A 20053-nucleotide genomic window follows, 5' to 3' on the forward strand; every position below is an offset into this window, starting at 1 on the left:
TTACACGGGGCCTGGCCTCTCAGGAGCCGCCTCTTTTTGGGTGACTGCAGGATACCCCCCCTCCCCGCTCCAGGGCTCCCCTCCTCAGGCCCACCAGATTGTCACCCACAGCAGTGGCATGGCTTCCGTGGAACCAGCTCTGGGCACCAGGGGTGGCGGGGGTGCCCCGGACCTGGGCTGGGTGTGCTCAGGGAGGGCCCCGCGGCCTGAGATGACCCCAGCTCTGGAGGGCGGAGCTGGGGGCCCGGCCCCGCCTTGCTCACAGGGCTTCGCTGGTGGGAGTTTCTCCCAAGTGTCCTCTGTGCCCCCCCAGTCTTCCTTCTAAGAGAAGGCGTACTAGAGTAGGGGGTCGGGAGAGGGTGGGTTATCGGATCGGGGGTTTCCTGGGACGCTGGAGGGAGTTGGTTTGGGTTTGGTGGTACATGGGACTAGGTGTTCTGGGCGCCGGGAGGGCCTTTCCCCAGGAGGCCCAAGCCCTGCACGACCTGGGGGGGGTGGGGTGCCTTCTCCTGGGGGCCCAGCCGTGCCCAGAGTAGGGGCTCACTAGGCGACAAAGTAGAAGGGACCCTGTAAGCAGAGGGACTGGTCTGTGGGCATGGAGGTGGGGAGGCCTTACTGGGAGACAGAGCTGGGGGTGGGGTCGCGGCCGGCGGCGAGCAGGTGGCGGTGTGGCACAAGCGTTTGTGGCTGTATCGTCTGCCCCCCGTGGAGCCCCAGGGGCAGGGAAACGGGTAGGTGGCTGTGAAAGCCTTTCCAGTCGCCACAGCGCCAGCCGCACCAACTCGCCCAGCAAGTGTCTCTGAAATAGAGCACGAGGCAGACGTCTCCTGGGGTCTCCGTGCCCCGTGGGGCTGTGGGACAGGGAGGCACGAGGAGGGCCCCCAGCTCTTGGGGCAAAGTCCGTACAGCCCTCGGGCGGGACTGACCCCCGCCCTGCCCCCGCCTCTGGGCTTGCTGTCCCCTCTGAAGGCACTGAGATGTGCTGGCTGGACGTTGCCGCCTCCAGGGTGGCCCTTGGCGAGACCCTGCCCTTGCTGGGAGCTGGCCCCCTGTGACTCGCTGCTGGAGCTGGTCCGCCTGAGGCTGCCCTGTCCTTGGGGCCTCCCTGGCCCTCAGTAGCCTGGGGTGCACAGGGGGCTCCCGGGAAGAACTTCTGGGTCTGAACTAGCCTCCAGTTGGTGTGACAACGCACCCTGGGTGTGGCCTCACTGCTTCCGACTCCTGCATTTGTTAAGTCCTGAGTGAGGCCAAGAAGTGGGAGGCCAGCCTCTGCCGTGCCAGTCCCATGGTGCCTCCTGGCCCGAGAGCTGGGCTGCCCGGGAGGAATGTGCCCAGGGGCTCGAGAGAGCTGGGCGGCTTCCTGGAGGAGGTGGCATTGAGCTGGGCCTGGAGGGAAGTGTCAGAGATGGTGCGCCCAGCGAGAAGTGTATGGGGGCAGAGGAGGCTGATGGGAATAGCCAGGGGGCTCCCTACCTGGGAGGGAGCTGAGCGCAGTCTTGCAGGTGGAGAGAGGGGTTGGCCGCGGCTCTGAGGGCTCCAGGAGGGTGGAGGAGTGGGGTGAGCGGAGGTGGGAGAGGGCGGGATGGCACAGTGCCTTGGTGCAGCCTCCCTGCGCTTTGGTGGGGTCACTGGCCTCTTGCTGGGCAGCCCCGCCGGCGGCCTTCACACCATAAAACGTGAGCATTTAAGGATCCCTGTTGGTTTTATGTGCATTGATTGCGTTCAGGGTGGGTGGGAGTGGATTTATAATTAGACAACAGTCCTGGCGATCAATAGAGAGATTATTAGAACGATAAATAGAATTTTTGGACTCAGATGAGGTAATTTTCCCTGAACCGGGGCATTGATCATTAGAGGTGGCCCTGGAATGTTAAAATACTGCATGTTAGGCTCTAGAATTAAATACTTCCGGAGAGACGTGCCGTGAATCTCCACCACAGCCCATCAGCGGCCCTGGGTGCCATGGTCTCTAGGCAGACTTGGATCTGGGTGGGCAAGGTGGGCGGAGAGGGCCTGGTATGTTCTAGGCGCTGTGGCTGGGAGCCTGCCCCATGGGCTGCCGGGGGTCATTCTGTGCGCATGGCTATCTAGTGTCCGGATGGAGCAGCCCTCAGCCAGCCATGCTGTTGTCGAGACTGCAGCCCACTTCCCCGTCCAGAGCACAGAGCTCGGCCCTTTCCGGGTCATTCACCTGCCAAGTGTCCAGTGATGATTCCCGGCAGTGGGAGCTGCCCAGCGGGACAGTCGGGCAGTTGCTTTCCAGACTGTGTCAGGCAGAGGCATTTCTGCCACCGTGGGGGATGGAGGTGCCCGTGGGCCACCCCAGGTGCTCTGCCCTGGCCTGCTCCACGGGGACACAGCTGTGAACTGTGGTGTCTCCCCCATGTTGGCAGGGCCCCGTCAGATGTTCACAGGACATCTGCACTCATTTTACGGCCAGATGCCAAGAGATTGAGGCTTTGGCCTCCTGACCCCACGGTAGGCTAGAGGTAGCACCGCCTGGGGCGGCCGAGGGCGGGACTGAGTAACTGGGTGAAGGGTGCAGCTACCTTGGGTCCAGGCTAGCAGAGCCTGTGCGAACCTTCCCTAGTCTTGTAGACACGGGCTGGGCCCTACCCAGGGTCCCACAGTTCGTGGAGGAGGACCTGGAGCAGAGGGTTCCCAGCCTGCCGCAGGGGCTGGGGCAGCAGAGGCTCGGCCTGGACAGGGAGGATGGAGGGCTTCCTGGAGGAGGTGCTGCACGCTGCTTTGAGTGGGAGGTGAGGTCATTTTTGGTGGAGCCAGGATTTCCCTCTGTCCATGGAGGCTGGGTGGCCCCGGCTTGGGGGCCTTGCTCCTGCTGCCTCTGTGCCAGCCTGCTTGCCTCCCCCCACTTCCCGTGAACCCTGGCGGGGTCCCTGGTGGGTGCTCACCTGTCCTCGGGGACAAGGCCGAAACGATGTGGGATGGAGGGAGCTTTGTCTCTCTGATCTGGCTAACCCGTTGCTGGTACCCCCTCTGGGCCTCAGTTTACCCACCTGTGGAGTGGAAGTTGGCCAGATGGCCCCCCACTTCCACGTGAGGCTGCTTCTGTGACATGGCGGCAGGACAAGGCACCTGCAGAGGCTTGGACAGTCCCAGCCCCGGGCCCTCTGGGTGACCAGGCAGAGCTTCAAGGGGGCCCGGCACATGCCCAGTGAACGATGCCACCCGTGCCCCCCTGCAGGGCAAGATTCAGCTCTGGCCGCCCCTTAGCCACCTCCTTCTCTGCCTCCCCACCTTTCCTCTGGGCACGAAATAGCCCCTGGAGAGGTATTTATCCTGAGGAGCTGGGGAACGCTGTCCTTCACGGGCCACAATCTTGCAGATACGGAATTCAGGCCCAGAGGGCTCCTAAGGAATGGGTTAGCTTGGTGTTTCCCAAACCGTGCTCCTTGGAACCCTGGCGCCCCATCATGGGCACCCTGTAGAGAGATCTGGAGCCTCCTGCAGGGGCCTCCCGGGACGGTGGGCCCTCCTCACGCTCTCCTCTCTTCATGCTTTTCTTTCGTTGCTGCTGTGGCGCCTCCATCACGTTTTCTGTTTGGCCGCCCGCCCACCCCCGCCCTCACCCCCTGTCTGCTGTCCCCGTGTTGTGTCGTGTTGTGTCGTGTCGTGGTCTTCCCTCCCGCCGCCCTCCCCTGCCCCCTCGGCTTCTTTTGGCGCGTCTGGGCTCTGCTTCCGGCAGGAATCGGCAGCGGCCTCCCGGTGGCCGGAGCCGGGTCTCGGCAGCTCGTGGGCCGGCGGAGCCGAGGCGCGTGCGGGACCCCCGACAGGTCAGTGTGGGGCTCGGCCGGCTGTAGGCAGGCTGGGTGGCCTGCACCGTTGCTGGTGGGGCCGGACGTTCTGGCTGAAGGCAGAGATGCCGGCGTGGGAGGTGGGATGCTTGGGCCCTGCGGGAGTGGGTGGAGGGCCGTGTGGGGCCGTGACCTCGCAGCCCTGTCCCCTGCCGTCCAGGCGGCCTTGCTGGCCAGTGTAGCCGGGCCAGCCTGGGCCGCTGGACGTGGGCCCCGCCTCGGGCCGGTTGGAGCAGCGGGTACCAGGGGCGTTGCGGGGGTGAGCCCTGCCCCGGCCCCCGGGAGCCCCCGGCCGTGCGCTGCTCCCGGGGGGGTGCTCAGCCAGACCCAGGCCAGGCCCTGTGGGTGACGCAGCTTTTAACATCAGTCCTGTCCTCCACCGCTCTGCTCGACAAAGGAGTTTAGATCTCTCATGGGGAGCACGTATGTTAAGTGACAGAAAGGGGACTGACGTTTGAGGTGAGGGAGCATCGCACGTCACGTGCGTGTAAGGCCGCAGGGGAAGCAGGCAGCGTCCAGGCTGTCGGGGACCTTGGCTTCCCTGCGTCACTCACATTTGCCTTGAGCTCCACAGCTGCCTGGAGGAGAAGCAGCGTCTGGTTCCCGTTGCCCAGGTCTAGGCCTGGCTGACCACCCCCCCCCCCTTGTGGAATGTTCCCCGTGAGCGGATGCCCCTCTGCTCCTGCAGCCCCCCCCTTCCCCTGGGGCGCAGGGCCCACCTCCTGGCCATGAGCTCCGCGTGTCCCTACCACGCCTTGTGCTCCTGGAGGACAGATTTATTGAACACCTACTATGTGCCAGGCAAGGTGCCATGGATGTGGAGGAGACCGGGCAGGTGTAGAGGCTCCCTCTGGGGCCTCCTGATTCCTGGCATGCACTAGGTGCTCATGCAAGCTTGGGGGATGGGAGAATATGGTGCTGGTTAGTTGAGCCTGGCCTTGTTTCTCTGTGAGTGGGCAGCACTAGGTAGACTGGGGGAAGCTGGGGGAGGTCAGGGCAGGCACAGCGAGTGGCCTGGAGAAGGAGAGGGCTGGCCGGGCTGGGTTCTGAGGGATGCATAGGAGTTCCTGCCCTATAGGCAGATGCAAGGCAGGTGGCAGGGTGTGGTGAGCTAGCACAGTGCCTGGCGAGGGCCTGGACTATTCCAGGTTGGCCCTTCTCTGCCACTGACCTGTCCTTGCAGCCTTGGGGGTGCTGCTGGTGCTGCAGGGGGGCCAGGTGGGGGTGCTTGGCGTCCGTCCAGCCTAAGGTTTGGGGCTCCCTTTGAACTTCCTTTGCAGACATGGTTTTGCTGTGTCCCTAGGGGGGTTTTGGGAGCTGGTGCTGACCACAGGCTGGGTGGGGTGAGACCCTCTGCCATGGTGAGGAGGGATGCTGCTGTGAGGTGGCAGGACCTCCTGCCAGAACATTCCTTCTGGGGCCCATGATGGCTTATTCTGCTGAAGTGCCACCCTGGCTTGTGGCCGTGTCACTTGGGAGACCCCGAGGACGCTAGGCCCTCTAGAGTGTGGCTGCTCCCTGGGTTCCTCACAGGCAGGGTCACCAGACAGACCCCTGTCCTTTCATCCAGGTACAGAGGACGCCTCGGACAGGGCTCAGGGCCAAGTGAAGCCAGAAGCCCCAGGGACCGGGCTGTGGTGCCTGGGGAGCCTTGGAGGCTGGGGCCCTTGGGGAAGGGGATGGGGCTGGGGTGGCCGACGTCTGCCCCCCTCCAGGGCCAGGTCTGGCCTGGGGGTCCAGGGCCCGACACGTGCGCATAAACGTAATATACAGTGGCCGGATCTCAAGTTTGCCAGCGCCGTCCCGGGGAGCGTTTAATTACCTTTGTGCTTCGTTAGGAGGCTGTCTCCCTTTCCGGAATTTATTTTAGCTAATTAGTTGGAAATGCCAGAGTAGTATTTCAGATGATGGGAAGACAGTGTATTATCATACATGGGGCAATTAGCGCTTGTGACAAATATTTATTGTGGTTTCTTCTCAATCATGCCTCTGGGTGCTCCCAGACAGATGGCCCAGGGGTGGGGGGGGGGGTCCCTGTCCATCGGTCCTGACCACTGTGGTCACTGTGTTTCTGGAACTGGAAGGGGGAGGGGCTGGGAAGTCCAGGCCCTGGGCGGGCGTCTGTGCCCACCTCTCCTCCAGCCACTCTCTGAGCCGGCTGGTCCTGTGCGCGCAGGGCCCAGGGAGCTTGCTGGGCTCCGGGGTGCATGGGCCTGCTTCCCCGGCGCCCCGGTGAGGGACAGGTGCCTGTCCCTCATGCGGGCTCCCTGCTTCCCTCCAGGCTGAAGCAGCGGTGGCCGCGGTGGCGGTGGCAGACACGGTCCGGGACGGCCCCCCTTCCGCGGGCCCTGATGGCGCGTCGAAGACGTGGAGCCGCGGCGGGGCCTGCACAACGGCCCTGGTCACCCCAGCCCCGGGCACCCCAGCGGGGGCCTCCACGGGCCCATCAGCCGCAGCCTCCTTCTTCCTCAGGTACGTCCTCCTGGGGCAGGGCCGGGGCCTGGCTTGGGGGCAGCTTGGACGCGGACAGTGTGAGGGGGCCTGGGGACCTCAGCCCCTGGCCTGGCGGCCTGTGGGCCTTCCCGGGGAGATCTGTGGCCTCGCGCTGCCGGCAGTCGAGCAGAAGGGAGCTTGCAGCCGTCCTTCCGTCCGGCCGGTCGCTCAGGGTGCCACATCGACGGCAGTGTGAGTGGAGGCCTCTCGCCCTGGGGGTGGGGTACAGCCAAGGACAGGGTTCGAACTCTGCCCCTCCGAGCTGTGCAACTCTGGGCAACTCACGTAACCTCTGTGTCCTCTCTGTGCCTCAGTTTCCTCAGAGGTGCAGCGAGCTGATGTCTGTGAGGCCCTGAGAGGACGCCGGCCCAGCGGGAGGACACTCAGCTGTGGATGGTGGATGTCCTCGGGCGGCCCTGAGCCAGCGCCGGCGGGAGGGGGAGGGTGGCCATGGATGGGAGGCAGATGAGGCAGGTCTCGGGGCAGCTGTCCCTGCAGCTGGGGAGCACAGGGGTGGAACGGGCCCCGGGGGAGCGTCCCTGGGCGACCGAGGAGGTTGGGGTGAGCTAGGGAGGCTGTCCTGGGGGCTGGCTGTACCCACACCCCGCCTGCCGGGCTCCCCCTCCTGGGGAGCTGCTGGCACATCCCCTCACGGCTCTGCTGTCAGATCCGGCTCCACCGTCAGCAGGAGCCGAGTGGGTCCCCGTCCCAGGCCCGAGCTCCAGTGCGTGGGGCCGACCGGAGCCCAGCGTTTGCTCTGTCCGCGTCCCCGGGATGCCTTGCGTGGCCCCGCAGAGACCAGGTTCTGGGCCGTCGGCTGGTGTGGACGAGGCCTGGCAGGCCGGGGCGCTGCGTGAGCAAGGTGCGGGGTGGGGGGGAGTGGTGCGTGGGAGCAGGGGGTCCCTTCTCCCACCTGCGCACCCCCCGGCGATGCCCTTGGGTTCCGAGCTTCCCCCTGCGGTGTGGGGAATGCAGGATGTGACAGTGGTAATGAGCGGTGATGGCTGGCCCAGCACGGGTCACTGTCCCATTAGCAGCCCCTGCGGGCGCTGATGAGCTGGTCCCCGGGTCCCAGGAGCCTGCGCCGCGTCCGCTTGGCCCAGTGGCGGGCACGCGGTGGGGCGTTGGGGGGCGCCGGGCTGGTGAGCTCAGCATCGTGGCCCGGTGCGGGCTCACCGCCCCAGTTAGATGCAGAGAGCCCGGCTGGGACTCTGGCTGCGGGGCGGGTGGGGCCTGCCTGGAGGGCCCGGGAGCCCTGTGGAGGGGACGAGAGGGGCAAAGCAGGCCTCGGGAGGTGTCCTGGCCCGGGTAGTCTCTGCCCCTGGGCTTTGGGCAGCGGCCGCGCTCCATTGGGCCGTGCTCGCAGGGGGATTTCAAGCCTGAGACCCTCTGGGGAGGAAGACCAGCTCCGGGGGTCTGGGGGCCACACTGGCTCGTTAGCGACCCAGGGCCCGCAGGAGGGGTGCGCCTTTTGTCTCCAGCCGAGCTAGGCTGCCTCCACTGACCTTGGGAAGTTACCATAGAAACAAGCGCTCAGGCTGGGGGCTGGGGGCTGGGGGCTGGTTTACAAGGCGTGGGGCGGGGGGGGGCACTGCCAGCTGCCGTTACTTCCAGCCTGTTGGATCCCCCCAGTCACAGCGGCTTCCGGAGGGTCATGGGCCACGTCGTGGGGTGGGTGTTGCTGATGGGAACACCGTCTCCAGCTCGTGCCTGATTTGGGCCCGAGACCCTCTGCTCTTTGGGGCTGTGGCACCCTTCACTGTTGGGGTGAGGTGGGGTGCTCTCAGCTGTATGTGCCCTTCTTTGTTTTGTGGGGCTGTGGCTCAGAGGGGGAAGGGGCTTGTCCAGAGTCCCCACAGACCAGGAGCTGCCGGACCCTGGGGGGCCTCGGGCACGAGCTGAGCGCATGTTCCGTGCTTCCACCTGCATCCCTCAGTGGGCATCTGGGGGGCAAAGCTGACACCCAGCCCGTGCCTTGCCCCTCAGAAGTTTCTGGTAGTCGGGGGTCGGGGTGGGGTCTGTCAGCCTTTGACGGCAGCATGGAACCTTTGAAGGGGCCGAGCAGTGTCGCAGGACACAGGCTTTGAGGGTTGAGTAGGAGTCCGGTGTTTGCCAAGTGGAGGCAGGATAGGGTGGGGTCAGGAGCTGGGCTCTCCACTGGCCCCGAGCACTCCCTGCGGGCACGCTAGCCGCAGGCCTTCCCAACCCACTCCAAGCCCCTCGCCCCGCTGTGGGCAAGCCAAGGTGGGGGTGATTCTGTGGGTGGCTTGGTGCCCAGGGTCTTGTTACAGGGCGTAGGGCACAGGGGTGAGGCCCGGCGCCCTGCACCCTTCTGCTGGGCTGGGTGGGTCGCTTGGGCATTGCAGCCACAGCTGTGACCGAGAGCTCAGCGTGCCAGCCCCCACCAGGGTCCTGAAAAGGCCGGGCCGCCAGTAATTACATTTTCTCCGGAGGCTCTGGTGACCTTGACTCCCCCTTCCCGAGTCCTCCCACTCCCCGCTGTGTGATGTCGCCATCCTTCCTGTCTCTGCAGCCTCCCCTCCCCCGAGATGCGTCCATTAGCGCTCTCTCCTACCCGCGCTTCTGGGCCTTTCCGGGGCTCACCTCCTGGACCCCTGAATCTAGATGGCGTGGGAAGAACTGCTGGGGGTCTTCTGGGCAGGTGCAGGGCAGGGGGAGTGGTGGGTTCCTTCGGTGGCAGGAGCCCCCTGCACTCATAGGCACCCCCACCGCCCCATTGCAGCCTCAGTGGAGCCCCCTTCCCCACGTCTGCCCGGGTGCCCAGGCCACGGAATGTCAGCCCGGGTGCCCAGGCCACGGAACGTCAGGTGTGGCACCTGGCAGAGGCCCAGAGCCAGAGTGGGTGCTGCCCAGAGGCGCACGGGCAGGAGGGCCCCGCGGAGAGGTGTCCCTCACCTGTAGGGTGCACGAGGCAGCTTCGTAGCCTCAGCGTGAAGTTCCCAGGTGACGTGGAAAATGCAAGCGGGCCATGGCAGGGAGCAGGGGTCCAGGTCAGGGCTGCTAGGACCGTGGGCCTTGGCCTCGGACGCGTAGGCCCCCTTAGCAGGCAGCTCCGAGGTGGGGGGATGCAGGCATGGGGCGTGGCACGTGGCGTGTGGCCTGGTCCGCTGGCCTCCTGGCGGCCCAGGCAGGAAGCCCTGGGTTGGCCGTAACTGACCCCCACCCACATCCAGACAGGCCCGTGTGTCTCCTCAGCGTGATTAGGGGCCTCACCATCATGGCCAACTGCCTGTGAAATTACCTTCTTGTTTGGAAGAGGCAATTTTTCTTTGTAAAAAGGCAAATGTTTTCCTTTCTGTTTACGTGAATTAATTACCCGGGCCAGTGAGCCTGGGGAAAGGCCTCTGGGATTAGGTGAGAGGGCTGGGGGCTCAGAGGGAGGTTGCAGGAGCTCGGTCCCTCACTCATTCACTCCCTCACTCCCTCCCTCCTTCCCTCCCTCACGGCCGCATCCTGAGCTTCCCTGTGTTCTAGGCCTGGGCTTGGCAAACCCCTGCTCTCCAGAGCCCCCACCTGGTGGGACACAGCCGTGTAAACCTGTGGCTCAGGGCGTGGAATGGTTCCCGTGGTAGCAGCAGGCACAGGGTTTGGGGAAGCCCAGTGTGGGGGCATCAGGGCACGCTTCCCGGGGGAGGTGTCCTCTGAGGACGAGGAGAGCTGCGCGTGCAGGTGAAGTTCCTGCTTTTCCAAGTCTCCCCTTTAGAGCCAGAGCACGCAGACGTGCCCACACGCCCCCTGCGGGTTCTGCCTTGAGCACCCCGCACCCCATCCCTGCTCCCCAACAATGCAGTGGATGTTCATGGCCCTGAGCGTGGTGCCTGTGTGTTCTCTGAGCCTCTGTGAAGCCTGGCATCACTTCCTCCCCCACCCCCACTGCCTGGAAACCAGGTCTGTGCACCCAGAAGGCTGGGACCCTCCCGAGACCACCCCCAGACCGTGTGAGCTGAGGTGCAGTTGCCGAGTGGCTGACGGGCTTGTCCCGGTTTTGAAGGGAGCTGGATTTCATCACAGGAGACAGTGCTGTCCTGAGGCCTCTGAGTCATGCCCGGTGAGGCAAGCCTGTAAGAACAGAGACCTGGAGGGCTGGGCAGGCTGGGCACAGCTTCTCAGCTCCCAACCCCGCGGGGGCTGACCCAGGGCCAGGGAGGGAGGAGGGGGTGCTCCGAGTTAGGTCAGACCACGGGGCAGAGACGCCCGGCCAGTACCGGTCCAGCCTCGGGGGGCTGGCGGGACTTCAGACGGCTCCAGGCCCAGCCTCCATCCAGGCGAGACCTGGGCGTGTCCAGCAGGGAAGGACACCTCCCCGTGCTCTGCTGCTGGGACCTGAGGGTGACGGAGGGGGCTGAGGTCTGTGCCGGACACCCTGGTTCCTGAGAGGGTCACAGAGGGTGCAGAGCCGTCTGTGGCCTTGAGTACCAGGCAAAGCACTGCCTTCTGGTCGTGGCCTCTGCAGCCCGATGTTGTCCTGTCTCCCCCAGCGCCTTACCCGTCCTCCTGGCATTCACGTCCCTTTGAGCCTTGGGGGGTTCAGGGTGGCCCCCCCAGCCTCAGGGACCCTGGGTGGCCCTGCCCGACCTAGGGAGGAGCAGGGAGGCAGCTGTGACGGGAGCGGGGGACACACCTCGGCCGTGGGGGTCTGCTGACGTATCCAGTCACCCTGAGGGCCCAGCCGGTGCCTCCAGGACAGGCTGGTGCCGGGCAGTCCCTGTGCTGCCCTTCCCCCACGTCCTGGGGGCAGCACCGCTGCGCACCCGTGGAGCTGGGGAGCCCGGTCCACCGGGCCTTCTCCGCCTTTACAGGCGCCAGTCCGTGTCCCCGCTTCCCCAGCCCGCCCCGCCCAGGTAGGCTGAGGGCCAGCCCACCTGCCCTGGGTGTCCCCGCCCTGGGGCAGCGCCCCGGGATGGGGCTGCCTGCTGGACCCTAACATCCTCCAGGTCCTCCAAGTCAGGCTGCAGCTTCTTCCCGTGGGAGTGGTTGGCGGCAAGCTGTGGCCTAGCCCAGGATGGCCGGGGTCCAGGGCAGCCGGCCGGGCTGGGGGTAGGCGGGGCAGGAGGAGCCCCAGGAGCGGAGCTGATCCCCTGGTCCCCATCCTGCCCGCTCTAGCTGCCTCCCCTGGCCTTCCCTTCTGAGTTCCTCTGCCCCCGGCCCTTCACCCTGTGCCTGGGGGACAGTGTCAGCGCCCGTTCTGCCCCATGTGCGATCCTTGGGCACCGTGGGGATGGGGGCCAGGATGCAGGACTTCTGTTCAGGCGGTTTTGGGTTTAGGGCGCATGGGCTCAGGCAGGAATCGGGGCCGCGTCTCCGGCTGAGGGCCCCGGCCCGAGTTGTCAGCAGCTCGTGGGTTCCGCTCTCAGGCCCCCGCCCCCTCCAGGCGTGCACCAGCCGCCCCACTGCGTTAGTAAGGGTCCGCCCCGCGCCGTAGATTACTTTTATTTTCCTTGATGGCACCTCGCTAGGAGGAAAGCCGTCCCTGGGGTCTCTTAAAAGACAACTCCTGTGAAAGATGAGAGGAGTTAAGCAAAATGCCGGTAGCTTCTCTGAGTGGGAGGAGGGCTGAGGGGCCGTGTGCCCGGAGGGTGCAGGCCCTCCTGTCGGGCCCCTTTGAGGAGCACAGGTGAGACTCAGGGGCCTGGGGGCTTTGGGAGAAGGAGGGCAGGCGCAGCAGGACCAGGAGAGGGGCAGCTGGGCAGGGCGGCGGGGGGCTGCCTGCAGGCCTGGTGGGCAGGCTCTTTCAGCCCTGAGCTGGCCCTACTCTGGCCTCCAGCCCCTTTCGCCGGGAAGGCGGGCAGGATGGGGGCGCGGACGGAGGCCTGGGCCATCTGGACCCAGGCCCATCTGGACCCAGGCCCATCTGTGTCACCTGTGCTGGGTGCCTTGAATGCATTCGCTCCTCAGGGCTATACACGAGGGCCTCTGGTGGTCATGTCATCCCATGTTAGAGATGGGGAAACCGAGGCACAGAGGCTTAACTAAGGCTAAGTCACCACGTGTGGGTCATACAGCCTGTGAGTGGCTGACTCCAGCATGTGCCGTCCTGCCCCAGCTGCTGAGTTGGGGACTTGGGGTGGCAGAGGGTGGGGAGAAGGGGATGCCCTCAGTGCGGGGTGTGGAGAGGGGCCGGGGTCCCGTGTCTGCCTGGGGCCTCTGTCGCCTGGCCTGTACTGGCAGAGCTGCCAGGGGCTGGACGTGGCGGCCCCAGCCCCGGGGGCCCCTGCTTGGCTGGGGGGAATGACCTGTGGCCGTGTAGCCGCATTTAGGGCAGGGCAGGGCAGGTGGCAGGACAGCTCTGAGCGCCCGCCCGCCTCTCCTCCCCTCCCCTCCCCTCCCCACGCGCCTCCCGCCCCTGCCCTCCCCTCCCCTCCCCTCCCCTCCCCAGGGCTGCCCAGAAGCTCAGCCTGGCCTCCAAGCGCAAGAAGCCCCACCCGCCGCCGGCCCCTGCTGCCCGCGGAGCCTCCACCTACCCCACGGACTTCAGTGGGGTCCTGCAGCTGTGGCCGCCCCCTGTGCCCCCCTGCCTGCTCAGGACCACCTCCAAGGCCAAGGACAACCCCAGCAGTGTCGGAAAGGTAGGCCCTGCCCTGACTTGGGGGTGACCCTGGGGGGTGGCACGAGGCTGGGGTGTCTGGGCAGGTGCGGGATGGGGAGCGGGAGATGGAGGGGATGCTTCCTTCTCCTGGGCTGGACCAGGCTGTTGAGTGTACAGATGGGGCGACGGAGGCCCAGGCCCACCTTGACGGCTCCAGGTGGCGGCAGGGAGCCTGGGAGACTGTGGTGGGCCTACAGGGAGTGGGTGGGAGGGTCCCAGGGGCACGGGCTGGTCTCAGTGTGGGGCGGGACGGCCAGGGCTTCCCGGGGCTCAGGGGTGGGGTCTGGCCCCAGGAGCCCCCTTGCCTCGTCTTTGTTGGTATGCTGCCCTCAGGGGGTCCGGGGGGCAGGGGTGGGATCTGTCAGCTATCCAGAGTCCCGGCAAACCCCAGCCGCAGCCTGACATGAGAAGTGGGGGAGCAGTTGAGTCAGGATGCTACCCGGGTTCAGGCGGGGAAGCAGGCCCAGAGTGGAGAAGGGCCTCGCCCAGTCACGGGCTGGCTGCCTCCTGGCTCCTGTGGCCTTCGGCTGAGACCGGGTTTCTGTCCTGGTCCCATCTGGGTTGCCTGTGACTGCCCCCCAAGTCTGGGTCGGGGCCTGCGTGTGCGGCTCTGTGTGAGTGCATTAGTGGGGGGATTCTGTGCCTCTGGAGGGTGCGAGACCAAGGCACAGCGGGGTTGGGCCTGTCACTGGACCCCAACCCTGAGCGTGCACCCCATTGCGTTTCCCTGGCCTTCTGCCTGCTCTGCCCCTCCCTGAGAGTGGCGGCCGCCCACCGGGCACTGGGTCCAGCCTTTCCAGCGCCCAGAGGCCCAACCCCTGCAGAGTTGGGGGGGCGGGTTCCACGCACCCCTGGACTCAGTCTGTCCTGCCGCCTAGGACGCGCCCCAGGGGGCTTCTACTCCTAGCGACAGGTCTGCAGAGGGGTCTGATGCGTCTGCAGGGGGCACCCTGCCCGGGCCCGAGCTGCTCCCCAGGCCCCCACCCCACCCTCCCCCTGGCCCTCCCGCTGTAGCCTCTGTGCTCGGCCTCCTGGAGGTCAGTCCCTGTGTCCGGACGTCCAGGAAGCCTTCCCTCACCCCGTCACCCACACGCCCTGAGACGGAGGTAGACATGTCCCTCGGGAGCTTGCTGAAGTGGGGAATCTGGGCCCTGCTTGGGCGGTGGGAGTGCCGGGGCCAGAGGGAGGACACCGCGAGCTGGCCGTGGGGAAGGGGCTCTAAGCAACTCTGGGCCTGGTCACTCGGCCCGTCTGGGGTAGGGGCTGGGTGGCTGGAGGGTTGAGGAGCCTCGTGGCACAGACCCTGCTTTCTTACTGCCGCCGTGTTACTTGGGGCTCCAGCAGGCCTCCCCATCCCCCTGGGGTCAGGCCCCCCACCCAAGTATTCCAGGGCGGGGACTCCTCCCTTCTCTCCGGCAGACCACCGCTGTGCCCTGGTCCCCTGCGGCAGGGAGCCCGTGGCCACCCGTCCTGGTCCTCTCACCATGCCCCCCAGAGCCCCCTCCCCAGCTCCCTGGATGTTATTTGCACGAATAGCACATAGTTAGAAATGCCTCCTGAAAGGCATTTAATATTGTCAGAGGGAAGAAAGTTAGATTACACTCGATTCCTGACATTAATGTGCCACTTAAGATAATTTATCATCTTGCGGTATGACGGCCCCTCCCCCCACGACTGCCTGAGCCGTCTCTTAGGAGTGGAAGCCCCTTTTTATGCAAAATGTATTTTTTCCCTACCTGGCAGCTATTCAGTGGGGCTTTGCAATATCTGAACATTTAGGGGGGGAGACATGCTTGTGTGGCGCGAAGACCCTGTCATTTCCCTGCGGTAATGAAAGGATTCTCTCAGACAGTGACCCGGGCATTTAGCTGGGACGGTGGCGCGTGGCGTGGGGCTGGCGCACGCGATGTCCCCTCCCCGCCGGGAACGCTCTCCAATCCGCAGAACCCATTTGGCTCCTGAAGCGGCCAGGAGTTCACGCTGAAAAAAAATTGCCCCAAATTACTGGGAAGTGCACATTTTCATCTGCTTGGCAGTGGCGTTTGGAAATGAAATAGTTTTGTTCATGTCGTCGGGGAATAAGAGAATTGATTCTCGCCTAATGGAGCCCAGGTTTGGAGGAGCTCAATAGAAAAGTATGTCTTTCCGCGTCTCCCTGGAGGACCCCCTCTCCTTACGCGGCGCGATTTTGCATGTCAATTTGCGACATGCCGAAGGGACGTAGATGGTGCCTCGTGTGAACTACCCACGGTAAACCAATTTCGCCGGAGTTATGTATCTGTCACTTACAATTAAACCCGTGAAAAATATTGGCTCTGAGATGAGGCTGGTAATTTGATTTACACTGTAGTGGAGAAATCGGAGATTTCACCGGAGAGCGGAGGGCGGTGTCCTCCAGTGGAAACCGGAGTCTGGTGCCTTCTCCTGGGAGGGGCCCTCCCCCAGGGTGGCTTGCCCTGTCAGCACTCGGCCCCCCTTGGCCACACACAAGATGCGTGGCCCAGGGTGTTTGTTCTCCATGCGGGTTTTGGGGTGTTTGCAGTGTAGCTTGTTCTGGGCTCTTGCATCTTTGTTCCTGGCCCCCCTCCCCTCTGAGCCTTCTGTACCCTTGAGAGCCTTGGGGCTGGTGGTCCAGCCCCCGGAGCTGGCATGAACGTGGGTGGGGAGCACGGGCAAGCCTTGCATCTGTTTTTGTGTTTGGGGGACTCACAGTGGCAGAGGCTGCCTGGTGGCCTGTCGGATCCTGAGCTCAGCCGAGCCCTGTCCCCACCCCGGGCCCCCATGCCACCCCAGCCTCTGTCTCTCCACTATCTCCCCTGGCCTGGGGATTCAGAATCCCCGTCTCCTCTGGGATCATCCTGCCCTCTTCCTCCCGGGTTCTGTGCCGGTGGGATTGCCTCTGGCGTCCTGCTGACCCGGAGGCCTGCCACAGGTGTCCGTGGGGTTTGAGTCTCCCCAGGTGTCCTTGGGGTTCCGAGCGGCTCTGGGGTCAGAAGCACCAGATCCCATTTCTCCCCGAGGGCACCGCAGGCGTCAGGCCCGTCCCCCTCCGTGCGTTCGTCCTTCCTTCACTCCACACACTCCTGCCTGCCCCGCGCCTGGGGTGCAGACACGGGAGGAGGTGCCCAGGGCCCTGGAGGCCTCTGGCTTGGGGCTGGGAGCTGGGAGGAAGGGCTCCCTGGAGGAGGTGAGGCTGGACAGACACGTGGGGGGCCGGGGTGTGGGGCACTTGTCCCTCCCCTCAGCAGGGAGTCAGCTGCTCGCGGGGCCTGCGTGCCCCTCGGCCTGCCCGGCCGCGGTGCACGGCTGTCTTTCCTTGGGGCTGCACCTTGCTGTGCGTGGAGCCCGAGGTCGGGAGTCGGGGGGTGTGGGGAGGCCCCGGCTCTGAGGCAGCCCCTGTCCTCCGCATCAGGGGTGGAGGACACGCCCTCAGAGGAGGGTGCGTGGGGCTCTGAGGGGACCCTGTGGGAGGGGCCGGGGCCTGTGCCTTCCTATCTGGTTGGGCCGGGTCTTGCTGCCCCGATCTGCTTGCCCCTCTCTCTCCGCCCTCAGATTTGGGGTTTGGGATTTCAGGAGACCCACTGGCAGGCTGTGTGACGCGGGTGAGACAGTCGACCTCTCTGAGTGCGTTTCCCCCCCCCCCCGAAGCCTGTGCGGGCCTGGGGGGTGGGTCGCCATGATGGCTGGTCCAGCGGGGAGCTGGTGGGCCTGGGGTGTGCCTGTGTGGGGTGACCCTGCTCTCAGAGGCCTGTGTGTTTGGGTTCAGCTCCCTTGGTGCTGGCTCTGCCTCGGAGTCAGCGAGAGGGTGTGGAGGAGCCCCAAATCGAGGGGGGGTGCGCTCGGGGTACCGTCCTCGTCCTTCTGTCTCTCTGCTCACTGGGGCAGCTGGAGTCCGCTCCCTCTGTCCCGCCCTCCCTCCGTCCTGTGCCCCCCCTCCCCGTGATCCCCGTTCTGTGCTGACGTGCTCTGTGCCGGCCAGCCTCTCCTCTCACTGGCCCTCGTTTTCTCCCTGCCTGGCTGACCTCATATGGGAGGCACTCTGGCCAGGAGCTGGGGTGCCGGCGCCGCGTTCCTGCGGCGGGGACCCCATGCCGGGGTCTGGCCCACTGTCCTGACTCGCGTGAAGCTCCTCCTGCCCTGCACTTAGCAGCCGCTCAGATGCCCGCCCCGCCCGCCTCCCCAGGTGAAGGTCACGCTGCGGATCTGGCCTGCGCAGGGGGCCCAGCGCTCGGCCGAGTCCACGTCCTTCCTGAAGGTGGACCCAAGGAAGAAGCAGGTGACCCTCTATGACCCGGCCACGGGGCCCCCAGGCAGCGCGGGCCCCCGACACGCCACCACGGCTGCCGTTCCCAAGATGTTTGCCTTCGATGCCGTCTTCCCCCAGGACTCGGAGCAGGTGAGGGTGGCAGTGGCGGCCTCGGGCGGGGGCGGGGCCTTCTCGTGCAGAGCCAGGGCTGGGGGGTTGGGGGGAGGTGCTGAGAGGAGGCCGGCTGTGTTTCCCCTTCCTCGCTGGCCTCCCCGGCCCTCGTGGTGTCTCTACCCAGCTCCTGGCCTGCTTCTCAGGCCAAGTTTTTCAGAGCCCATGCCCCATGGAAGCTTTCCGAGTGGTGGTTTGTTTCCCAGAGATGCTCCTCCACGCGTCCCGTGTGTGCCGTTCATGCGTGCGGCGTGGTCTGTGCCCGGCGTGGCCGCGAGGGCACTGTGACTTCCGTGTGTGTGCGTGTACACTGCGTGTGCCTGTCAGCTGTGTCTGGCTGGTTCATGCTGTGAGTGTGTGTGTGTCCGTGTCCGGTCCGGGTGTGTCGTGTGTCCACGTGGAGATTTCTGTGTCCTTGGTCTTGGGTGCCCTCCCGGCCACCTCGTGGACTCACTGTCTGCGTGTGATGAGACGGAAGTGGTGGGAGGCCGGGTGGCCGCCTGACTCTGTGCCCCTCCCCCAGGCCGAGGTCTGCTCGGGGACAGTGGCCGACGTGCTCCAGTCGGTGGTCAGCGGGGCCGATGGCTGCATATTTTCCTTCGGCCACATGAGCCTTGGTAAATGCCCCTTACCATCCCCTCTCTGCAGTCGCTGCGTGCCATTTCTGGGTGGGGTGGGCGGTGGGCATATCCCATATGGGCAGCGGGTGGGCACCTGGGGCAGGGTCTTGTGGAGAGGAAGCTGAAACCCTGTAGGCCTAGAAGGTAGAGCCATGGAGTGGGTCAGAAGAGGCCCCCGGGGTCTCAGTGGCCCCAGGTTGGCCCTGAGGGCCCCGGGCAGGGCCAGGGAAGCAGCTGCCGGGTCTGGCTGGGCTCTGAGGGCTTGTCACGCTGGCCCCCAGGCAAGTCCTACACCATGATCGGGAAGGACAGCTCGCCCCAGAGCCTGGGCATCGTGCCCTGTGCCATCTCCTGGCTCTTCAGGCTCATTGACGAGCGCAAGGAGAGGGTGGGCGCCCGCTTCTCCGTCCGCGTCTCGGCCGTAGAGGTGTGCGGCCGGGACCAGAGCCTGCGGGACCTGCTGGCCGAGGTGGCCTCCAGCAGCCTGCAGGATGCCCAGTCCCCGGGGGTGTACCTGCGGGAGGACCCTGTCTGCGGGGCGCAGGTACGCCGAGGCCGCCGCGTGGGGAGCAGGGCCGCGGGCTCGGGGGCCGCGCGGGGCGGCGGCTCGGTCCCGAGCCACTCAGGCGCCGTCCCCGCTGTCCGTCTGTCGGCAGCTCCAGAACCAGAGCGAGCTGCGGGCGCCCACGGCTGAGAAGGCGGCCTTCTACCTGGACGCGGCGCTGGCTGCGCGCAGCACCAGCCGGGCCGGCGGCGGCGAGGACGCCCTGGGCAGCTCGCACGTGCTCTTCACGCTGCACGTGTACCAGTACCGTGTGGAGAAGTGCGGCAGGGGTGGAAGTAGGTGGCCGTGGCGCCTGCGTGGTGTGGGTCCGGCCGCCCTCCCTCTCGGCAGGACTGTCCTGGGCGTGGGCTGCGGGGCAGGGTCTGGGTGCCCTGCGGCCGAGCCTTCACCCTCCTGCCGTGTGGTTTCAGTGTCTGGAGGCCGCAGCCGCCTGCACCTCATCGACTTTGGCAGCTGTGAGGGGGCACCCGGTAGGGGTGGGGAGGCCCCCGGGGGCCCGCCATATCTGTCCTTGTCGGCCTTGGGCAGCGTCATCTTGGCCCTGGTCAGCGGAGCCAAGCACGTGCCCTACAGGTGAGTGGTGGGCTCCTGGCCGGGGCCCTGGCGACCCAGCCCAGTCCAGCCCACGTCAGGCGTCTCCAGTGTGTCTGTGGCCCCTGAGCCCCTCAGTTCTTTGCTCCTCCATCACCTGACGGGCTTTGCTGCCCGAGGGCTGGGGGAGGGGTCCTGGTGCCCAGGGCATGGGGAACAGAGGTGGGGGTCAGCCCCGACCCCGAGGCTCCAGGCCTGGCCCTGGTCCAGCAAGAGGCCCACCTCCCTCCCTCCAGCCCTGCGGCAGCCCACACGCCCAGCCTGCCACCCGGCATCCCTCCTGGGCCCTCAGCCCCTGACCTCCGCCCCTCCCCGGCCCCCAGGGAGCACAGGCTCACCATGCTGCTGCGGGAGACCCTGGCCACCGCCAACTGCCGCACCACCATGATCGCCCACGTCTCCGATGCGCCTGCCCACCACGCCGAGACGCTCAGCACTGTGCAGCTGGCTGCCCACCTCCACCGCCTGCGTAGGAAGAAGGTCAAGGTTGGCTCCGCCTCCTGCCTGCCCCTCCCTCTCCCCGAGGGCCCCTGCCTGCATGGTGGGGGTGCTGGGGCCCCGCGTGCCCTGGGGTCACAGGGCTGTGCCCACATGGCCTTGCCCAGAGGCGGCGGGGCCCACGCTCGAGGTCGCCCCAAGCAGAACCGGACCTGATCGCACTGGGGGCTGTGGTTGCCTGGCCTCTATCCGCCTGGCCCAGGGGTAGGTGTGTGCTCAGGGCAGCCTGGTGGGATGCCCATGGCCTGTACCCGTCCCAGGCCTGGTCCAGCAGGGCATGCCCCAGGCAGCCCTCCGTCGGGCCGGAGGGTGGAGTTAGGGGCGCCCCGGGGTGCCCTGGGTCTGAATCCTGGGTTTGCACTTACTCGCCGTGTGCTGAGGGCACGTGTTCTCACCTCCCTGTGACTCGGCTTAATGCTTCCTTGGAAGTTGCTGAGGAGGTCCGGT

General features: G+C 66.0%; 1 protein-coding gene across 3 annotated transcripts in view; it reads left to right on the forward strand.

Moving 5' to 3' along the window:
• KIF26A (kinesin family member 26A) overlaps positions 1-20053 on the forward strand; it is a 40133-nt gene that overhangs the window by 14142 nt on the left and 5938 nt on the right. For 2 of the 3 annotated variants that reach the window (XM_061181363.1, XM_061181364.1), the window contains exons 4-11: positions 6097-6287; positions 12706-12895; positions 17099-17311; positions 17856-17949; positions 18234-18496; positions 18609-18792; positions 18928-19090; positions 19432-19594. In XM_061181363.1, the coding sequence (XP_061037346.1) occupies positions 6097-6287; positions 12706-12895; positions 17099-17311; positions 17856-17949; positions 18234-18496; positions 18609-18792; positions 18928-19090; positions 19432-19594 (1461 nt within the window). Of the gene's footprint in view, positions 1-6096; positions 6288-10329; positions 10391-12705; positions 12896-17098; positions 17312-17855; positions 17950-18233; positions 18497-18608; positions 18793-18927; positions 19091-19431; positions 19595-20053 lie in introns of those variants that run through there. The other variant, XM_061181365.1, reaches the window with a different exon arrangement.

Source organism: Eubalaena glacialis, chromosome 2, assembly GCF_028564815.1.
Source record: "Eubalaena glacialis isolate mEubGla1 chromosome 2, mEubGla1.1.hap2.+ XY, whole genome shotgun sequence".
Taxonomy (NCBI): Eukaryota; Metazoa; Chordata; class Mammalia; order Artiodactyla; family Balaenidae; genus Eubalaena; species Eubalaena glacialis.